Raw genomic sequence first — 22,313 nt, 5'->3', positions numbered from 1 at the left:
TTCAGTTGCCTTCCAGAACATTAGCTGTATTGATCTGCTGAACTAAAAAAAAAATCCCTGTGTACACTTAGTTGCAAATAACCTCATCAAACCCAATCGGGCTTACTTATGAGTAGGCCTGCATAAGTTAGGAATTCTAATCTGAGTGGTGAAAATTGAAGCAGGGCAGTTTTTATTCCACATTAGTTAATCCAAAGCATTTATATAGTATTCCTGGCTGTGGCTGCCACTGACATGTGGCTCTCAAGGGAATGCAGCCTTAAGAGAAAAAATGTTGCCCACCCCTGCTCCACAATATACTGATCCTTACTAGTCACATTCAATGATTTTACAAAGCACGTCTTAAACCAAAATGGTAATCTTAGGGAGCAGTTCTCAGTAACATGAATGAGGTGGACATTTCTTAGTCTTGCTGTTAGCCATTGTTGAAAGTTAAAAGCAATTTTCATCGATTGGCAGCCACTCCATCAGGCTGCAGAGCATAGGGAGAGAAGAGAGCAAATGATTTCCATCACGTCTGCTGAGAGGCTAGCTGCCTTTTGGCCTCCTTAACTGTCACCTAGCAGCAGCAGCCATTTCATCAGGCTACCTGAACTGTTTCAATCTCAGCTGGTTGTTTTGGTGACTGAGCTTGCTTCCCCCCCCTCCCCTTTTGGGTCATGGCTTTTAGATTATAAACCTGAAGGCTGGAGCTATTTTACTACTTATTTTTGTAAGCTGCTTTGGCAGCCTTATTGGCAAAAGAGGAGAGTAAAAATATTTTAATTTTTCTTACCAGAGTTTCTTAGCTTCAAACAGCTTGTGGGTTCCTCCTATCCTGAAAGAACTGTGTTCTTCCCTCCCCGGGTGAGGGAAACGTTGCAAATGGATTGTAGCTTTCCTTTGTAAGATTTGAGATTTTGGGAGCAGAACAATATTGTAAAGTCTCTTTCTGTTTAATCTCTGATGCAGTGAGGGAGGTTGCCAGCCGCCATTCCTGCCCAGGACAGCCCACTGCCCCCCTTACGTCCTCCCTTTTAAGGGGTTGATGCTGTTGACCTCAACTGCTCCACAGGAGGTTCCACCCAAGCTTTTAGACTATTTTTGCTCTCTGTCTAACATATGTGGCCATTGGAATGAGTCATCTCAGGTCTGCCCAGCCTCCTTGAATCTAACTTGCAGCAGGTAAAAGATGCAAGGACCCAGAAGCCTCATATCAGAACTGCCACGTTCTAGAACCGTTTTTTTCTTCTGTTAACTCTCTTGGCTTGTGGTCTGGGGTACTCCTGTGATACAAACCCAGGAATACCACATCATCCCTTTCCAGCAAATATAGCTGTTTCTTGTTTGGACTGCAGCTCTTCTGTGTTTGTGTGTGTGTGCGCACCCGCGCACACTGCAGGGAGCTAACCTATGGACCTGCAGATGTTGTTGGAGTCCAACTCCCATCAACCACAGCAAGGACGGCTAATGGTCAGGGATGATGAGAGCTGTAGTCCAACAATATCTGGAGAGCTGCAGGTCAGCCACTTTTGGACTACTGATAGTGATGTTTAAGACACTTCGAAGTGGTATCAAAGACTTGGTAAGTAAAACTGATAGTCATATGATGGGCCTTCATTTAACAATAGCTTTTCTTTTCTGTTTGCAGTATGTTTTTACTATGTACAATAAACCATTCTTCAGTACATTTGCAAAAACATCCATGTTTGTTCTTTACCTCTTTGGATTTATTGTTTGGAAACCGTGGAGGCAACAGTGCACACGTGGGTTTCGTGGCAGGCATGCAGCTTTTGTAAGTGTCTATTTTTCCGTTTAATAATTTTGTCATCACTTTGGCTTCAGTAAATTACACAAAATCAAAGCTTATTTTGGAGAGAAAATCCTGCATAAACCAGCTTAAGTTAACCCCCCAGATATTCAGTGAGTAAACTAATGCTTTCATTACTCTTAACATTTCAAAGTGAATTATTGCATAAACAGAAGTGGTAATTACATCAGCATTTATTTATTTATTTATTTATTGCATTTGTATACTGCCACATAGCCGAAGCTCTCTGGGTGGTTTACAACAATTAAACAGTAATGCTCCTTAGTGGAATTGAAATGGAATAAATGATATAAAATTTAATTTTTGCCTAGAATCAGGACTTGGACATGTGGTTTATCTTTTTTGCTATGTTCTGCCACTTTTCAAATGTTCTTATTAGCCTATTTAAAAAGATGTCAGTAAATGTCTTCTTGAGATCTAGTTTCCTTGAATTGTTCTACAAAAATTCTGTACAGTTTTTCCTACTGTTAAAATAAAATGGTAGTGAATGAATTCCTTCTTAAACCTAATTTTCAGTCTCAACAAGACATAACTAATTCATCACTCTTGGACCCTACCAGTGAGCTGAAACCCTTTCTCCCTCCAGTGGAGAGTGCTTTCTTGATGAATAGGGAATCATACAGCACATGGACATGGAAACCCATTGTGTTAACACTGCAATCCTTTGTGTCCTGTGATCTCTTAACAGATGACGGCAAGGAATAGGTGGGTTTTCCCCAGGTAGCGTGCCATCAAGAGGGTATTAGCACCACCTAGTGTCCAAAGGCAGGAATGCACAGGAGTCAAGACCAACTGCTCTTTCCGGTCTGATCCCATTCCATTCCTGCCTTTGTCTTAGGTTGGATCCTCCTGCCTTAGCTCTGTGAGTTTGTTCCTGTACCTCTTCTATACTGTGTTTTCATGTTTTTCTTTGACAGGCCTTTGTGTGACTTTGGTTTTTATATCGATTTTAAAAAAAATGTTTTCTCATCGATGCTATCCTGTTCTAGCTATCTCCCTGTTTGGGGTTGGCCACCCACCTAGCAGCTGTAGGACCTTCCCCCTTCGTCTCCCCCCCAGTCACTTAGAGGCTGTTGCTCCCCTCCCCCGCCACTCGATCACACCTGTGCTGATCACAGCCTGTCTGAGGTTTGCCCTGACCGCCACCACGGCTCATGGTTGTGGGCAGCCCATCAACCACTGCCTTCCCTACCAGCATTGGAGCCCACTGCCATAGCCCTGGTCACATTCTTGCGGTTGCTTCTCTCAACCACCATTTTGTTCTCTCTTTTTCCTGCAGTTGCAGTCTTCCTCTCTGCTGACCGCCATTTTGATTTTTCATGCTGTCCTCATTTTTCAAACAGTTTCTCCCTTTAGTCACATTAATTCCTTCTTGCATTTTTTTCTCTTGTATTATTTTCCTTGATGTGTGTAAAATAATACTAATAAAATTTTGATCATCTTCTCGGCTGTTCTGTATTTAGACTTTGCCTTTTTTGTGTTTTCTTCTTTTCTGCCTCTCCTCTTCTGGCAAGGCAAAAAACCCACATACCCTCTTTATTTGGCCTTTTGGCTGCATACTCAGTGCAGTTAAAATTATTCCTGACTACTTTTAGAACATTTTTGTGGCAGCAATTAGAGCTGTTCTTGGCTGCATTTAGAGTTCAAACCGCTCCCCTCTACCATGTGTGGTTATTTTTGGCCTTGCTAATCCACCGCACCCCTCTACCTGTGCATGTGTTGATTACCTAGTGCTTACCCAACTAATGCCTTGTACCACTCCCCTCTACTGTGTGCGTGTAACCATGGCTGGGACAGCCCATGCTGCTTTTATGGACATCTCAACTGAACAGCAGCACTCTGAAACGCAGCAGCAGCCATCTCAACAGCCATCAATTCCATCAATCTCACAGTCATCAAGAGTCCAAATCTCATAAGCACAAAGCCTCTAAGCCTTCTAAATGTACCAAGAAGTTGATTCTCTCAGCTAAACAGGAGTTAAGGAGAGCTCACTACGTCAAGTGTCCCTTCTTCCCAAGGCGGCTCATTGGAGGCTGTGGTGGAGGAGTGGTCCCATGGGCAGCACAGGCTGGAAGCACTATTTCACTCTCCTGTTGATTCCTCTGATGAGGAATTTGAAGGTTTCCAGCCCAGTCAGCTGGGAAGGGCTCTGCTACCCTTTCCTGCTGAACGCTCTCCAAGGCATAGCATACTGCACAAGCTTCTATACAGCTCACTGATCCACAAGCATCTCTTGATCCTCAGTCTAATTATGCTCCCTTGCAGGGTCTTTTCCTGAATCAGACCTTTGTTTTTCAATTTAGAGATGCCCTGCTTGGGTCACTTACTGCTGAGCTTCAGCTGCCTTGTCCTGTGCCTACTCCCCAAGATTGCCCTCTACATCCCTCTTAGGAACAAAGGGCATAATCCCCCAAACCCTTCATTTCCCGGGGAAGGGTCCAGCATTCTGTGAATACTATGGCTGAACCACTGGATCCCTTCATCATGCCTGCTGATGTAGAGACTGTGTGGAGTGGTGAGTTGGAAGGGGAAGATGACCTATCACATCTTCTTTTTCAGGCTTTGGATTACTGCACACTATTCTGCAAGGTCCTAGCCACCTTGGAGCTGGAAAGTTCGGAACCTGAGCTATCACTGCTCCTGTCAAGGGGGTGCCAGGGTGTTGAGAGTTCCTTAGTCCACTGTCCTTACCTTTCTGGACCCCCTGGACAGACTGGCACATGAGGAATGGGGTCATCCTCTCCAGACCTGCTGGGTGACGGCCTTTGCAAACAAATTCTATTCTTTAGCCTTCATGGATTTCCTCAAAGTTCAGATAGTGGATAGGCCCATTTCAAGTCTCATCTCCAAATCTCTTCTCCCCAAAGAAGGGGATTCTCAATTCAAGGATACTTTTGAGTTCAGGCTAGATTTTGCCCTCTGGAAGACCCTGTCCTGCCCATAGTTGAAGGACTCAGTCTCAGACGTGTCTGTGGTTTTTTTCTCTTTTCATTAAAATTATAGATACATCAAAAGTATGGTGCCTCATTAACCTAACTTCTCTTGCTTTGGCCCTAAACTAACACTGAATAAGCATACTATTACAGCACTAAGACATAGACTCAGCAACTGGGTTCCGCCCCCCCAAAAAAGCTCCCTTAAGTAGGCTTAGATTGTGCGTGCACACGCAGACGACTCCTCAGCTCAGTCTGTTGAATTTCCCGCCTCAAACACCTCCAAGCATGCGGTGAAGGTGGTTTGACCTCAGCTTCCGTCTCTGACAGAGGGGGGCTGCTAATTTATTTATTTATTTATTTTTAAAACTTATATACCGCCCGACTAGCAATAGCTCTCTGGGCGGTGAACATAGATACAATAAAATACAATATAATACAAAACATCAGTCTAAAATCAAATTTCACAATCTAAAAACAGCAAAAGCTAAAATCAAATTACACACATTACAATCATTAACAAAAAATTAAAATGCCTCGGAGTAGAGAAAGGTTTTAACCTGGCGCCGAAAGGATGATAGTGTCGGCGCCAGGCGAACCTCCTTGGGGAGACTATTCCATAGTTCGGGGGCCACCACTGAGAAGGCCCTTGATCTTGTCACTGCCCTCCGGGCCTCCCTATGAGTCGGGGCCCGGAGGAGGGCCTTCGTAGCAGACCGTAGTGTACGAGCCGGTTCATAGCGGGAGAGGCGTTCCGACAGATATTGAGGTCCCGGGCCGTATAAGGCTTTATAGGTTAATACCAACACTTTGAATTTGGCCCGGAAGCGTATTGGAAGCCGGTGCAAGCGGGCCAAAACAGGTGTTACATGGTCAGACCGCTTCGTTCTTGTTAGCAATCTGGCCGCCGCATTTTGCACCAGCTGTAGCTTCCGAACCGTCTTCAGAGGTAACCCTACGTAGAGCGCATTACAGTAATCCAAACATGAGGTTACCAGAGCATGTACTACTGATGTAAGATCCTCCTTACTCAGGTAGGGACGTAGCTGGGCTACCAATCGAAGTTGGTAGAACGCATTCCATGCCACAGAGGCTACATGAGCCTCAAGTGACAGGGAAGAGTCTAGAACGACTCCCAGACTACGAACCTGTTCCTTTAGGGGGAGTGTAACCCCATCCAGGACAGGATATGTATCCACCATCTGATTGGAAAAACCATCCACCAACAGCATCTCAGTCTTATCAGGATTGAGTCTCAGTTTGTTAGTTCTCATCCAGTCCATTGTCGCGTCCAGGCAACGGTTCAGCACATTGACCGCCTCACCTGAGGAAGATGAAAAGGAGAAGTAGAGCTGCGTGTCATCAGCGTACTGATGACAACGCACTCCAAAACTCCTGATGACCGCACCCAACAGCTTCATATAGATGTTAAAAAGCATGGGAGACAAAACCGAACCCTGCGGGACCCCACATTGGAGTACCCACGGTGTCGAGCAGTGTTCCCCAAGCACTATCTTCTGGAGACGGCCTGCCAAGTAGGAGCGGAACCACTGCCACACAGTGCCTCCAACTCCCAACTCCGCAAGCCTCTCCAGAAGGATACCATGGTCGATGGTATCAAAAGCCGCTGAGAGATCAAGGAGAATCAACAGAGTTACACTCCCTCTGTCTCTCTCCCGACATAGATCATCAAACAGGGCGACCAAGGCCGTCTCAGTGCCGAAACCGGGCCTGAAACACGATTGAAATGGATCTAGATAATCGGTTTCATCCAATAGCGCCTGGAGCTGGTCAGCAACCACTCGTTCCAAGATCTTGCCGAGATATGGAACATTTGCCACTGGTCTGTAGCTGCTGAAATCCTCTGGGTCCAGGGAAGGCTTTTTCAGGAGTGGTCTCACTGCTGCCTCCTTCAGACAGCCAGGGACCACTCCCTCTCGCAAGGAGGCATTTATCACTTCCCTGGCCCAGCCAACTGTTTCCTCCTTGCCAGTTTTTATTAGCCAATTAACTCACAGTTTGGGTGGGAGAAGCTGGACAGTGCTTGGCTGGGAAACGTCTGATATGCAAGGTTGATTCTCTGGTGGTGGCAGCGCTTCCACAGGGGGGTCAGGAACTGAGGGGTCTGACCTGTCCAAGATGGGGGCTGGGGCACCCTATGAGTCCAACCCACTATCTGCCCCCTCCCCAGGTTCCCAGTCCACGGCCTCATCCTCTGTTTCACTCTCTTCTATCCGCCCCCTCCCTGCTTGGCTCACAACATGTCCGTGATGTCTTTGTGTACATGATTTAGACGACCTGCTCTGCTTCATTGCTCAGCAGAACCTCGATGTGGTTGGTTGAGCTACTGGATGATCCTCAGTCCGATCCAGCTTGGCACTCTCTGGATGTTTGACATGCCCTCATACTCTATCCTGCCAGGACAAGGGATATCCGATTGACAGAGTCTCTGTTCATGTCCTTTCACCTGAGGACATTAGGCAAGAGGGTTACAGTTCTACCCTGTCACTGTGGCTATGAGCCCGTATCGCCCTGGTCCATGACTTACTCAAACTTTTAGTGCCTGAAAACATTACAGCCTGTTCAACTAGGTTGGCGACCACTATGGCTGCCTTTGTGACCAGTGCTCCTATTGGACATAGAAGGGCTGCTGTTCGGTCCACACCTAATTCCTTCATTAGGCACTATAAGGTAAATCGCTAAGCTTCTGCAGACGCCACCTTCGGTAGGCACATATTACAACAGGTATTGCCCTCCTCTTAGGCAGCCTGGGCCCACTCTACTGGGACTGCTTTGGTACATCCTTCCTGATGGCATGCTACCTAGGGGAAATGAACCATTGGTCTCATCTGAAAGGTGGCTTTCCCATTCCCTTCCTGCTTGGTGAGGGGGTACCTATTTGTTCTTGAATGAAGTCTGTTATGTTTTCATCTTGCAGTGTTCTAAATTGCTCTTCTGACTGTTACTAAAGCTGTTTTTCTCACACTGTTATTAAGTTGGGAGTCAAGATGGGCTACAGTTGTTTTTGCTGCTCCTTCTAACTGTTTTTTTCTTTTGAGTTCTTTTGAATTCCTGTTTGCAACCCATCTGGAATGGGCTGGGATCAGACTGGAAGCAGCTGAAGTCTTGACTCTTGTGCATTCCTGCCTTTGGACACCAGGTGGCACTAATACCCTCATGATGGCATGATACCTGGGAAAATCTCCTTTCAGGTTTGACCAATGGTCCACTCCCAGACATTTACCTGGTTCACATGACATGGTAACCCAAACTATGGCTTAATGTGACTGCATGAATGAACTTATCTCAGCCTCTTTTCTTGTCCTTTTCACTGCCAGTCTGAGCTAAGCCATGGTTTGATTTAGCATGTTGTCCAAACTGGGACTCATTCTTAAGCCCTCTCTTTGCTAACCACAAGCTGTAGCCAAGGTTTTGAAGATGAGGAAGTTACCCTTCTCTTCAGTCTCTGTCTTTGACACCTTGGATAGGGAAGATAGAGGCACAGTAATATAATATGTGCTGTGTTGTATTCTTATCCCTCTTTGCTCTGAGGTCTGGCATCTGAACAAAATAGTAAGAAGTTTATGGGTAAACAATAACTCAAAAAACTCACTTCCTCAAAAGTTCTTGTTTGCAGTTCCCAAATATTACTTGTGAGGTCTGAGGTTGCCAAGTGATGTTGTGAAAGTCTGAATGACTACTAACTAGTTCTCAAGCTGTTTGAAGAGGAACTATTCAAACAGTAATTTTAAATGTTTAAAAAACTAAATTTGCTTGCTGGAATCCAGATGGACTTGGTGGACTCAAGTTAGTTCAGGCTGCTGGGTAATTCCTGGTTAATCGTAGGAATATGTATGTATGTATGTTTGCTTGTTTTTGACTGTTCACAAGATTGGCCTCTGACTCCAGGCTGAAGCCATTCCAGAAAAGAGCATAATTGGGGAAATCAAACAGCCGATGGTTTGCAGTCAGTTTAATCAAGTGCTGCCTATCACATTGGTTTTGAAGCACTAAGCTGTTTCCCTACCCTTTCTTAGAAAAGCCTTCATGCCAAAGAGTCTTGGCTTTGAAGCTGTAGCAGCTGAAACTATCCTAGCACCAAGCCAAAGGGCAGAAAGGAGATGGATCTGTCTTTTTTGCCAGCGGGGGGAGGCAGCTTTCCTGGGTGCCATCTTACCTGAAGTTATTGATAATGCCCTATGGTATAAGCATACAGTATGTTTAATCTGTATGTGCATAGTATTGTCTCAGCTGAATTTTAAACGTTAAATCTCTGATTAGTTTGCAGATGCTGAAGGCTATTTTATGGCCTGTACAACCGACAATACTGTAAACAGTTCTTTGGTAAGCTCTCGCATTTAAGTGATAGTAATATTTTGTGTGGTAACAGATAGGGATGCAATGCTTACCATTTTAATTGTATTGTTTTAGTATTCACATGTGAGAGCCAGTGTGGCGTAGTGGTTACAGTGTTGGACTATGACCTGGGAGACCAGGGTTCAAATCCCCACACAGCCATGAAACTCACTGGGTGACCTTGGACCAGTCACTGCCCCTCAGCCTCAGAGGAAGGCAATGGTAAACCCCCTCTGAATACCGCTTACCATGAAAACCCTATTCATAGGGGCGCCATAAGTCAGAAATGACTTGAAGGCAGTTCATTTCAGTATTCACATGTTTGCTGTCCTGGGCTGCTTTGGGGGAAGGTGTGAGATATCAATCAAATAAATAATACCACCTGATCTCCCAGCAGGTAGGTTACTGCTGTTTACTGGGAGGGGAAAGGCAGCAGATAGGTCAGCACTGTGGAAAAGCACTAGCAGGAAAACTGAATTGGCTCTGCTGGTGCATTTGCACAGCAACAATCTCCCTGCCACCTTGCCCCTCCCACTCATCCTCCTGGTAAGCAGCAGAGACCCACCTGCTGGGAGGTCAGGTAAGTACCGCCACACTACTTCATTGTCCTCCACTATGTGATGGTATCCATTTGTTGTTTGGTTTTAATTAGTATTGAAAGTAAGCACTGAGATCTGTAAAAGACATAGTGCCATTTTATATAAGAACTGAACTAGGGAGGTATACTTATTCACCAATAGGCAAAAAATCTTGCAGTTTAAGAATGTACCTATAGCCAACAGATACTTCTATCAAATTTTAAAAAGCAGGGAAATTGGGCAGCTATTGTGAATGCACCAGGGGAGCAGGAGACCTGACCTCCTCTCTGAGATATTGGACTGCCCTACAAAGTTGTCAAAATGCAAACACAATTTGGGTTGGTCTTTCACAGTCCAATCCACTTCCTGTGTAGCTTGGAAGAATTTGGTAATATCTGTTGGCTATAGGTATGTGCTTAAACCGCAAGGGTTTTTTTTTTTTTGCCTATTGGTGAATTTCTCTGCTTTTTAAGAAATGGGAGGTAAGAAATGGGATCCTGTGCAAGTTTGCTGAGAACGGACTGATCATTTGCATGCTTATTAAATTCAGTGGGATTTACTCCTGTGCTATCATGCTTAGGATAGGTAAAACTGACTATGGGGGAGGAGCAGAAGGAGGGAGGGATGGAGTGGGCAGGGGAGGAGGAAGAAGGAAGAGGGGAAGGGAGGAAGAAGGGAGGAGGAAGGGTGAGGAGGGGGGAAGGAAGGGAGGGGGAGGAGAGGGGGAGGGGAAAGGAAGGTCTGATAATCTGCATGCTTGTTGCGTTCAATGGGATTTACTCCCATGCAATCATGCTTAGAATAGGCAAAACTGACCATGGAGGAGGAGGGGGAGCAGACAGGAGAGGGAAGAAGGGAGAGGAAGGAGGAGGAGGGGATTGGAAAGATAGGGGGAGGGAATGGGCAAAAGGGAGGAGATAGGAGGAGGAGAGAGCAAGTTTCATCATTTGCATGCTTTTTGAGTTCAATAGGATTTACTTATCACACTTGGGATAGGTGAAACTGACTGGAGGGAGGAGAAAGGGAGGGGAGGAGATAGGGTGGATGGGCAATGGGTAGACGTAAAGCTACATTTCACAGTCCAATCCACTTCCTGTGTAGCTTCGAAGAATTTGGTAACGTGCAGGAGGGGGAGGGGAGGAGATTGGATGGGTGGGCACTGGGCAGAGAGGAAGCCCCTTTCATTTCCAAAAAGAAGACGTGAACAGTATCATTCTTTTTCAGGGTTTCCCCCACCATTTTATTTCACAGCAGGCACATGTAGCCTCCCACCCAAATTTAAACCAAAGCTGTCCCTGGCCACATCCACACCAGACCTTTATTTCAGTTTAGACTGTCATGACTTCTCCCAAAGAATCCTGGGAAGTGTGGTTAGTGAAAGGTGCTGAGAGTTGCTAGGAGATGTCTTATTCCTCTCACAGAGCTTCAATCAGAGCAGCTGACTGTGAAACCACTCTGGCCACTGGAGCTCTGTCAGGGGAATAGGAGTCTCCTCTCAGCACCCTTCACAAACTACACTTTTGTAGATTTTTGGGGGGAAGCCATGACTGTCTCACGTGAAATAAATGTCAGGTGTGGGTGTGGCCCCCTGATTAGGCAAGCCCAGCAGCTGTGAGTCTGGCTTTTAGAACACTGACAGTTGGTTCTTACTGAGCATGCCCAACATTATCATTAAGTTCAATGCTAAATTTCTTAAATTAATTAAAAATCAGCCAGGCATTTTAACTTTTAAACAGCAGAAGATGAAGGTCAGAGTATGGGGCAAGGTCAGTAATAGGTCCTCTGTGAACATGGCTGATTTTTAATGAATTTCAACAGATTATGAGAACTCTTGACAGAAAAAAGTCCAAAAGGGGGCTGGGTTTTCTCTCTCTGTTTTTATACTTTGAACTCTCTATTCTCTTTGTTTTGTGTATTGCCATGAAAATTTACAGGGTTGTTAAGCAAGCGTTTCTTAGTTCAGGACTATAAGTTTTGTAAGGTTTTGTTTTGAAATGAGCTTATGGGAAGCATCAGAATCGCATGGGTGGTATTTTTGATTTAACATTGTGGAATGCAAAAAATCCATGCTGACTACAGTTTACAGTCACTCCTGTGGCTGTAAAATCATACGAGCAAAAATGTTTCTGATTTACAAGGTAATATCCTTAGCCTAGGGAAATATTAAAGGCATGTCATTCAAACACTTCTTCAATCATTAGTTTTCAAAATGCTGTCTCAGTTATAGTTAAATGTATTGGTGGGCTGAAATGCCAGAGCCATTGTGGTGTAATGGTGAGAGTGTTTTTTAAGTTTTTTATCTTTTATTTTTATCTTTTAAGTTCTTTTATTCTCACTCCCTCATATGCATGTATCTATGTTTGTATGGGTGTGTATGTGTATGCATAATGCATTTTATGTATTTTAATTTACTGTAATGTTTGTGTTTCAATTGTGTATTCTATTATATATGTGTGCAATTTTATTGTAGCCGCCTTGAGTGCCCTATTGTAGGGTAAAAGGGCGGGAAATAAATATTTTAAATAAATAAATAAAGTGTTGGACCTAGGAAACCAGGGTTCGAATTCCCACTCAGTCATGGAACTCACTGGGTGACCTTGGGCCAGTCACTGTCTTCCAGCCTAACCTAGTCCCAAGATTGGGCACCAGCCTTCCCCTGGACCACGGCACTGAAGGCCAACATCCTCTCCCAGTACAGGCTGTGTGGGGATATTAAGCCAGCCCATGAACCCCACATACCTCTCACATCAGCGTACATGGCATGTGCATGTAGTTTGCACACCTGCATCAACCAAGATGGGGGGGGGGATTTAAACTTACAGGAAGCCAGATTTCAACTGAACATCAGGAAAAGCTTCCTGACTGTTAGAGCGGTATGACAATGGAACGAATTATTTAGGGAGGGTGGTGGGCTCTGCAATGCTGGAGGCATTCAAGAGGCAGCTGGACAGCCACCTGTTGGGTATTGTCATGGAAATCCACCATAGACTTTGGAGACTGGGTCATGCAAGAAACTTTTATTATAAACAGAGATACAAGCATGCAGGGAGGGAATGGAAATGACAGTTAGCAACCCAGACTGTCACCACCAGCTCTCTGCCTGCTGAAGTTAAAAACATCTTTTAGAGGTATATGATTTGTATAGAAACAAGCAAACTTTCCCTATATTATAGGCAATGGAAAGTTACAAAAACATGTGTTTCAGTAAGCAGGGCACCTTGCAGTTACAGCAGTTAGGCAGTTTAAATATCACAGAAGTTCTGTGGTCTTTTGTTTTTCTCACTTTTTGCACCTGGTACATATAGGTCAGAGCAGAACAAAGATGGAAGCTCTGAAGCATAGGGTCAATGAAAATGATTCCACAGTATGCTTTAATTTGGATTCCTGCATTGAGCAGGGGGTTGGACTCGATGGCCTGATAGGCCTCTTCCAACTCTACAATTCTATGATTCTACTTGCACTTGTGTTTATATTTTTTCTGAATTCAGTAATCATTAATCTAGCCAACATTAATATTGCTATCTATATACAGTTTAATTCATTCTACTCAAGTGAGTGGGCTTTAAATGAGGAGGTGAAAAAAAATAAGATTTATAATTCTGTCAAACTTCTTCATTTGGATGAATACTATTGATATCAGAGCTAGTAAAGATCAGAGCTAGTAGCCAGAACCTGTATAAGGGACATCTTATATTGCCACTTATATCCAAAGAAGTGTAAGCAGAATGAGTTCACTTATTGCTGTTCTGTGAACATTTGATCACTCAACTACATGTCTGTATCTGGGGCATATGCAGTTTCCCATTGCGGTGCAGGACCCTAATATTTGCATTTCCCCATTGGAAAACACTTGCAGCAATTGCTTGTAAACATGGTCTTTTTAAGCCCCAGCTGCAACTGTACAAAGAAAAGAAGATTTCTGATTTTATTTCAGTTTTCTTGTTCAGTGCTCTACCACTGGGTCAGAAACAGTTCTTCTGTATGCAGAAGATACTTCTTGCCTGAGGAAGGCCATCATTGAATCCAAGCCACTGAACAATAAATGCATGCTGAGTTGGCAGTTTTAACAGGAAGATGTAGTTGGGGCTCCATGGGCCTGAAAAGCAAGCTAGACATATTTTAATCAATGAAATGGTTACTATTATCTTACCAATTTAAAGTTGTGGAAGGTTTCTAATGAAGGATACCCATCACTATATAGGGAAATATATGAAATATTATATTGGGGAGTGGGGAAAGGGCAAGTATGTTGAAAAGTAAATTCTCCTTGGCCAGGAACAATAACTCAATATTGTTGATTACAAATAGATCACCTTTAGTAACTTTTTTAGGATGACCTTGAATGCATGCCAAAAAAAAGGTCTGTCACTGGCAAAGATGTAAATTTTAAAAGGGAAGAAATTATATATTTCAGTGGGTTGTATTCAGTGCACCTCTGCTCACAGAATCCCATGGTCCCTGAAAAGCTGCTCCTGAGGGCTGCAAGCACGTAGGTGGATCAGCAAAAATCTGGTGGCTTGCCTTGCATGTGCAGAAGCATTTTTTGCTAGTGTAAAGCAGAATTTGATATAACCCAATATTTGTAAACTGTTATATTTGTAAACATTTATTTTAATTCAAAGAATAAAATTTTTACCCTGAGATGTAATTCCCATTTTTTGCCCAAAATGGCAAAAATCAATATTTAGCAGTTAAAGATCAGTCCCGTGTTTAGCTGCTGCTGCTGCTGCTGTTTTTGGCATGTTTGTAGCTATAAAAGATTCATGAGAAGATTGTTGCTATGTGCATAAAGTACTTCCGTGCACATGTGGAAGTCTTTCATTTTTCCTTCAAGCTACAATCCTTTGTCTTGTGTCTGGTGCAATACCAGGGCATCCCATTATCACTTTGGGGGAAGGAGCTTGCAGGAGACTGCTGTAGAGAGCAGAAGCCTTAAAAGCCCAGGGCCATAGGAACAACCTTATGGTTCTTTGAATCATGGCCTCTCTGTTAACATGTTTACAATGTGAGATATAGCATAAAACAGGGTAAAGATTTATGCTTCTAGTTTTTGAACTAGAAAAAGAAGTTTGGTAAATTCAGTTCATTTTATTGAGATTTTGTTTTCTGCATTTGGTTAATAGATTTATTGCAAGTTAGCAAGCTGTGCTTGCATTCCTATACACATTTCCCTAGCATTTAGTTCAACTGAACACAGTGGAACTTAATTTTGTTTGTTTAAACAATTTATATCTCTGCTTATACTTCTGAGTAAATACTGCACTGAAAGAATTGTACTGTTAGTACATTTTATTTTATGATTTTGGTAACTATGATACATAATTGGAAACTTGTTATACTGCATTTCAGAGTGAACCTTTATATGTTCCTGTAAAGTTTCATGACTTGCCAAGTGAAAAATGTAGCAGCACTAATGGTGATTCTGAAAAAAGTGAGTGAATACTTCAAAATACTTGCTATCTAACATCTTATATGTTCATTTAATGTTAAAATGTTAATGTTAAATCTGTTGATACCTAAAAACTTGGGTTTGGGGTGCCCTTATGTTCTGAAATACAATATTGTCCAAAATATGATCTTGTGATAATTAGGTCAGGGGTTCCCAAACTGTGGTCCATGGGTTTCATTCAGGTGGTCCACAGCATGACTATAAAAATACAATTAAAAATCATACAACTGAACTAGGTAAAGATACTAAATACTAAAATATGGATATTCTGTTAAATCAAAAAATAAAGTAAAAGCTTCTAATCTGAGAATTAACAGATTGCATCAATGTTTGGATTTCATGCAGAAGGCAAATACTGAAACAAGCAATTGACCAGCACCGTGTTGAAGTAGGGAGCATGCAAAGGATATCTTAACATCAGAAGTTTCATATGGTTTCACAAAGTTTAGTGAAATTTTTGCGAGATTCTAAGAAAATACAGCTTGCTATTTTTGCACGCTACCACAAATAGGCAGCATCTGCATGTTATGGTAAACCTTAGTTAATGGTTTAGCATGGACACACAAAAGGCTCCTGCTTCACTTCTCCTCCTGGTTAATGGGAACAACAAACCACAATTCCAGGCTTTAGTGCTACATCTGAGCTGGTGGTTTTGGTTTGTTTCGCTCAAAACAAACCATGATACAAAGCCAAAGTTTGTTCTTGGTTACTTACTATTCATGTCTTGTTTGAGCAAAACAAACCACAATCCCCTATTGCGATGTAACAAAATAGTTTCCCTTTACGTTCAACCTGGGCCTCATTCTCTTGGTGCAGAATTTGATCTTGTACTTACAAAGGGTTGGTCATCTTACAATAATGTGAACATTCCATGACTTGACAAATTCAGCCATTTGCTGCCAGACACTTTACTGCAGTGTATAAAACAAAATACAATAGTGCATTGCAATATAGATTCTAAACTTAGTCTTCAGATTCTGTTGGTCCCTTTTACGTGTGTTTATCTGTATTTGAGGAATGAAAGTTGAATAGTGCAATGTATACTTGACGCCTAAGAACTCTTCATTGCTATAGCCTAATATCTCTCGGAAACAGGTGTGTAGGAGTAGAAATAGACTAATAGTTTTTGTTACTTGGCGTAGCCAGTGGCTGATCTAAGCCTTCTATTGGTTTAACCACAAGATGGTATAGTAGCTTTACTTAAACTATCTTCAGGACAAATTTTTAATATTAAATCCCTAACTTTGCTTTTCTTCTAAGAACAAGTTCATTAAAGGTGTGTACTTGAAAATACAAGTAGCTGCCCCAAAATTGAGGAAGTCTTGTGTTTTCCTTAAATATAATGAATGTGTTCAGTGGAGATGGAAACTCTGAAGGCGCAACTTTTAATTACAGCTCTTTTTTTGCACCAAATGGGTAGTCCATAAACACAAACCATTTTGCTCTAGTAAAACTAATTGTGCAAGTAGTTAAACATGGGTTTAGTCTCTGAATTGTAATTTGGAAGTCTTGGCCTTATACTGTGGATTATTTTTCTGTTCCAGTCTACTACGTATAATGACCTGCACTACTCTTTCCCCCCCTTAAGCTCCCAAAAAGCCTCGTGTAAGGTTCAGTAATATTATGGAGATTCGACAACTCCCATCAAGCCATGCATTGGAAGCAAAGCTGTCTCGTATGTCTTATCCAACACTTAAGGAACAGGATTCAATATTAAAAGCTGTAGGGAAGCTTACTGCATCTCAAGTAGCCAAAATCAGCTTTTTCTTTTGCTTTGTGGTATGTCACCTATTCTTTTTTAAATATTGTTTTTAAATATATAAAACTGGAAAGTCAGTTATTTTGTATTCTTTTTGCCCTATTTAGTTTTTTTAAAGCTTGTCTAAAAATAGAGTAGATAATTTGGGTGTTGACCTAGTCATTTAATTTATTCATGCCATTTCAAGAGAGGGATAATTATGGGGCTGTCCATTAATTAATTGCCTTTTAACTGATTGAACTGAAATGTGGTTGTTTACACAAACTTCACCATAGGTGACTTATTAAAGGCAGAGTGAGAGAACTTACAATATTATAAACAAAAGCTGTCATTCATTATTAGAAGGAAAGGCCATCTTTAATGTTTTCATTCTCTGTTACAATAATTCACCAGAATGAAAAGAGCTTTAAAAATGTGCTTTTAATTTTCAGCTCCATTTATCTACACTGATTAAAATTGGCTGGATCCAATCAGAGAATTAAAGTTGCAGTTGTAATATTTTATCTAGCCACGTTTTAAAATTAAATGCAAAACTGCCATCTAGAGTATAAGATGCAGTAGATTTTTTACTATATAAAGGCGACACTGAAGTGTATATTTTCCATTTCGCTACTAGCACAACAGTGTCTAAAATCCATTATAATTTGTACAGATTCTAGCATTATAGATAGATGGGACAGGCTTATATGACCTTTTGGGTCAGAAGGAGTGTTGCATTTAGTTTTGAAGTGTATTGTACCTTTATATATGAGTACATTTAGTTGACACGTAGTGGTATTTAGAATTTGGGTATATAATTGCAGACTTGATGAATTGCTGTTGCTTAACCCATCTTGTATGACTGTATCTAGTAATATTGGGAAATGTGTCTAGCAGTTTCCAAAGAGGAACTAGAGAGCCATAGATCGTTATTTCTTTCATTGTTTTCGACAAATAGTGTGTGATGCAATGTATGTGGTTTTTCCCCCAGTTATAGAGAGATTCAGCTTTCCAGCAAAATACATTTCTTTCAAGCTATAGAGAGATATAGTGGCATCAATACAGAGAAAGTTAGTTGCTCAAGTTAATCATGTTTTAACTTGTCCCGTGAGACTTAAGTCCAATTGAAATGAATCAACTTTAAGCATAATTACCTCTCTCTTTTTTGGAGCCAATATGTTTGTATTTGATAGTTCTAAACTTTTTATAACTATGTGTGCATGTGTGTGAAAAATCATTGTTGCTTCCAGAATATTCCTCTGATTTTTTTAAACAGCTGCAAAACATTAGGGCAAAATTCAATGTCATACAGATATATCTCCACTTGTGCAACAGGACTTCCTCTCCTTCACCCATGTCTCCCATCTGCTTTGGAGGATTGGTGATCCTCCGGAATAGATTTGTCAGGGAGAGATGATGGGTGAATTCCCATTGCATGAGTGGAAGTCCATTCTGCTTGTGCACTGACACCATTAGATTTCACACTTTGTATATAAATGCCCTAAATTATTTTGTTTTCTGGTTGCCTAATTCTTTTATTTCCTCTTAATATAAATTGATTCCCTCCATTCCCCTGAGCATGCTCTCATTATAGCCTAAAACTAGATTAACCTTTTATGTTTATTTTTTTAATGGTTTATGAGTTTCTTCTAACTTTTTGAAACACAAAATGGAAACTAAAATTCACAGGAATGAAAACAAGAAACGTGTTTATACTAATACATGTTGTTTAATATCCTAGTGGTTCTTGGCAAATTTTTCTTATCAAGAAGCACTCTCGGACACCCAAGTGGCCATTGTTAATATTCTGTCTTCAACATCTGGTAAGAAATGAAACATATATTCAAAAACTGTTGACACACTTAACTTTAGCACCTACAATATTATCTCATTCATTGCATGTTTTAAGAAAATTATTCTGTATTTTTGTGTCAAACTATACCTGATGATTGGCTTTCTTTTCTCCCCATCTCCCCCTTTTTACTGGAATTTCTGTCTTCTATTATTTACTTATTTAGTTATTATTTTATTTATATCCTGCTCTTCATCTCAGCAGGAGCCCCCCAAAAATATACCCATGCCCCATCCCCAGATTGTATTGCTGCAAGCCCTGATCAAATAAGCAGAATTACCTCTAGCAATTTATCTTAGTGACATTGTTTAAAAGCTGCCCTGAATATTTTCTAGAAAGTTGGGATATACAGTGCCTTGCAAAAGTAATCAGACCCCTGACCAGTGCTCTCATATTGCTGAATTACAAATGGTACATTGTAATTTTGTTCTGTATCTTTTATTTTGAAACACTGAAACTCAAAATCAATTATTGTAAGGTGACATTGGTTTTATGTTGGGAAATGTTTGTAAGAAACATAAAAAACTGAAACATGTTGGTTGCATAAGTATTCAACCCCGGTGCTGTAGAAACTCCCAGTTTACACAGATGAAAGAAATTGCCCTATCGAGGATGCATTTACCTTACAATTGGCCTCCACCTGTGAACCATCAAAGTTGCTGTCACATGGTCAGGATAAAAACACCACTATTGAAGGATCATTGGTCAGGCTGTGGATCTGAAGGAAAATGAAGACCGAAGAGCAGAAGTTAAAGATAATGTAATACAAATGCATTGATGAGGAAAAGGGAACAAACTAATATCCAAGTGTTTGGATATCCCAGTGAGCACAGTTGGATCAATAAACAGGAAGTGGAAGCTGCATCATACCACCCAGGCACTGCCAAGAAAAGGCCGTCCCTCAAAACTCAGTACTCAGACAAGGAGGAGACTTGTGAGAGAAGCCACCGAGAGGCCAACAATCACTTTGAAGGACTGTTCAGTGGCCGGGAGTGGAGTAATGGTGCACCAGTCAACCATATCAAGAGGTCTGCATAACACTAGCCTGTATGGGAGGGTGGCAAGGAAGAAGCCATTACTCAAAAAGTACCATCTGAAAGCATGTCTGAAGTTTGCCAGAAGCATGAGAGTGCCCCAGCTGCGATGAGGGAAAAGGTTTTGTGGTCAGATGAGACCAAGATAGAGCTTTTGGCCCAAACTCAAAGCTCTATGTGTGGTGCAAACCTAACACTGCCCATGCCTCAGGACACACCATCCCTACAGTGAAGTATGGTGGTGGCAGCATCATGTTGTGAGGATGCTTCTCATCAGCAGAGACTGGGCATCTTGTTCAAATTAAGGAAGAATGGATGGACTAAATTACAGGGAAATACTGCAAGAGAACCTGCTTCAGTTCACTGAAAAACTGAAGCTTGTGAGGAAATTCACTTTTCAGCAGGATAATGATCCCAAGCACAAGGCCAAAGCAACATTGGAGTGGCTCAAGAACAAAAAGGTGAATGTTCTACAGTGGCCCAGTCAAAGTCCTGATCTCAATCCCATTGAGAATCTGTGACGCTATTTGAAAATTGCAGTCCACAAGCGACGTCCAACCAACTTGAACAACCTGCAGTGAATCTGCCAAGAAGAATGGGCCAAAATCCCTCCAACGCAGTGTGCAAAGCTGGTACATACCTACCCCAAAAGACTTAAAGCTGCTATTGCAGCGAAAGGTGGCTCTACCAAATATTAACGTGTGGTAGCTGAATACTTATGCAAGCAACATGTTTCAGTTTTTTATGTTTCTTACAAACATTTTCCAACATTTCTTACCAACATTTCCAAACATTTCCCTACATATTTATCTTGTTCTAAATAAATAAACATAAAACCAATGCCACCTTACAATAATTGATTTTGAGTTTGTGTTTCAAAATAAGATATCATACAGAACGAAATTACAATGTACCATTTGTAATTCAGTAATATGAGAGCCTTGGTCAGGGGTCTGATTACTTTTGCAAGGCACTGTAAATTTTGATAATAAAAAATGAGTTTGATGGACTGCTAGTTACATTCAAAACAGTCTCTCCCCGTCCACTTCACTAACTTACTGTTGTCTCAGCATGAAAGGACAACATGAACAAAAAGACTTCAATAACAAAGCATTTTTATTGTACATAATTATGAACCTAGAAGGAGCTAAAGGATTAAATACTTTTTAGAAAACCATCTGATATGGTCAATCTACATTAAAGAATTAATTGTTTTAATAGGATAAGTATTATTAAATTATACAGGCACAAGAGTGGCTGTATACTATAGCCAGAATGGATGTTTTGCATTCCACCATGTTAAATTGAAAATACCCCCAGTCACATTCTGCTGCTTCCCATAAGCTCATTTTCAAAACAAAATCTTAGAAAACATAGTCCTGAACTCAGAAACACTTGCTTAACAACCCTCTAAGTTTTCATGGTGATACACAAAATACACAAAACACTCAGAATCCACAGTTTAAAGTATCAAATAAGACACTTAGTTGATAAACAAGTCTTAAACAAATCCAGAACTCTGTTGGACTTTTTGTTCAGTGGTCTCATAATTTATTGGAAATAATTAAAAATCAGACACACACACAGAGTACCTCTAATCCTATTACTGACCTTGGTCCATATTCTGACCTTCATCTTCTGCAGTTTAAACGTTTTTTTAAAAAAATGCATGGCTGATTTTTTAATTAATTTAAGAAAAATAATCTTGGAGTCTATGATAGCACAGGACATGCTCAGTAAAAAACAAAGTGTTGGTGTTCTAAAAACTGAACTAACAGCTGTTTCACTTTGCTAATCAGCGTCAACTTTGGTTTAAATTTGGTTGGGAGACCACATGTCTGCAATCCTAACCTCACATATGTGGAACTAAGTCCCATTGAACTTCATAGGACTTCTGAGTACATCTGTTTAGGATTGTGCTGTAACAGCTAGAGCCTACTGAAATCAGTGAAACTTCAATTGATTAGGACTAACTTTTTCATATTAATTTCAATGGGTCCTACGTGAGACTAATTTATTCTGCATCCCACCCTTTCTTTCTTTGATTGTTATATTTTTCAATTTAGTAGGTTTTCATCTGATAAGGCATTGGAGTACTTCTTTGCACTGTGTATTAAATAATTTTTTAAAAGTTTAAATTCTCTCTTTGTGCAGGATTATTCACCTTAATCCTAGCTGCAGTGTTTCCAAGTAACAGTGGAGACAGGTTTACCCTGTCAAAATTGTTAGCGGTCATTTTAAGGTAAGAATATAGACTCCTTAATCTCCAATTTTCTTCTCTCCCACAGGCTTGAATTTTCTTACATTCTTTTAGATAGCTGGATTTAGTAGTGAAGGCTTTGTCACTATTTTTAGATGCAGTAGATCGTGTACAGCTGTAGGGGGGGGAAGTTTCAGAATGCCTGCTAAGGTATTGCTCTTGTTCTGACAGTTGTTTTGTCCATGGTTCCATTTTACTATAAGCAATTCATGACTAGAATTGTCATCCAGTCCTAATCTGAGCTACTTAAGTTAATAATGCCAAGCAAACATTGTTAAATCACTGTGTGACATGGAAATGGAA

General features: G+C 41.3%; 1 protein-coding gene across 11 annotated transcripts in view; it reads left to right on the top strand.

Moving 5' to 3' along the window:
- The window catches only part of SLC35F5 (solute carrier family 35 member F5), a 58,854-nt gene that overhangs the window by 16,089 nt on the left and 20,452 nt on the right, over window positions 1–22,313 (top strand). For 9 of the 11 annotated variants that reach the window (XR_009760528.1, XR_009760529.1, XM_061608959.1 and 6 more), the window contains 6 exons: window positions 1,631–1,774; window positions 9,025–9,087; window positions 15,027–15,108; window positions 16,715–16,905; window positions 18,606–18,687; window positions 21,905–21,992. Coding sequence is in view for 9 of the 11 variants with exons in the window: in XM_061608959.1 (XP_061464943.1) it covers window positions 1,631–1,774; window positions 9,025–9,087; window positions 15,027–15,108; window positions 16,715–16,905; window positions 18,606–18,687; window positions 21,905–21,992 (650 nt within the window). In the remaining 2 variants the exon portion in view is untranslated. The remainder of the gene's footprint in view (window positions 1–1,630; window positions 1,775–9,024; window positions 9,088–15,026; window positions 15,109–16,714; window positions 16,906–18,605; window positions 18,688–21,904; window positions 21,993–22,313) is intronic. The other 2 variants (XM_061608958.1, XM_061608961.1) reach the window with 2 other exon arrangements.

Source organism: Rhineura floridana, chromosome 2 (assembly GCF_030035675.1).
Source record: "Rhineura floridana isolate rRhiFlo1 chromosome 2, rRhiFlo1.hap2, whole genome shotgun sequence".
Classification (NCBI taxonomy): domain Eukaryota; kingdom Metazoa; phylum Chordata; class Lepidosauria; order Squamata; family Rhineuridae; genus Rhineura; species Rhineura floridana.
Note: the sequence above shows the minus strand (reverse complement) of the source record. Positions and strands in the feature narration are given on the sequence as shown.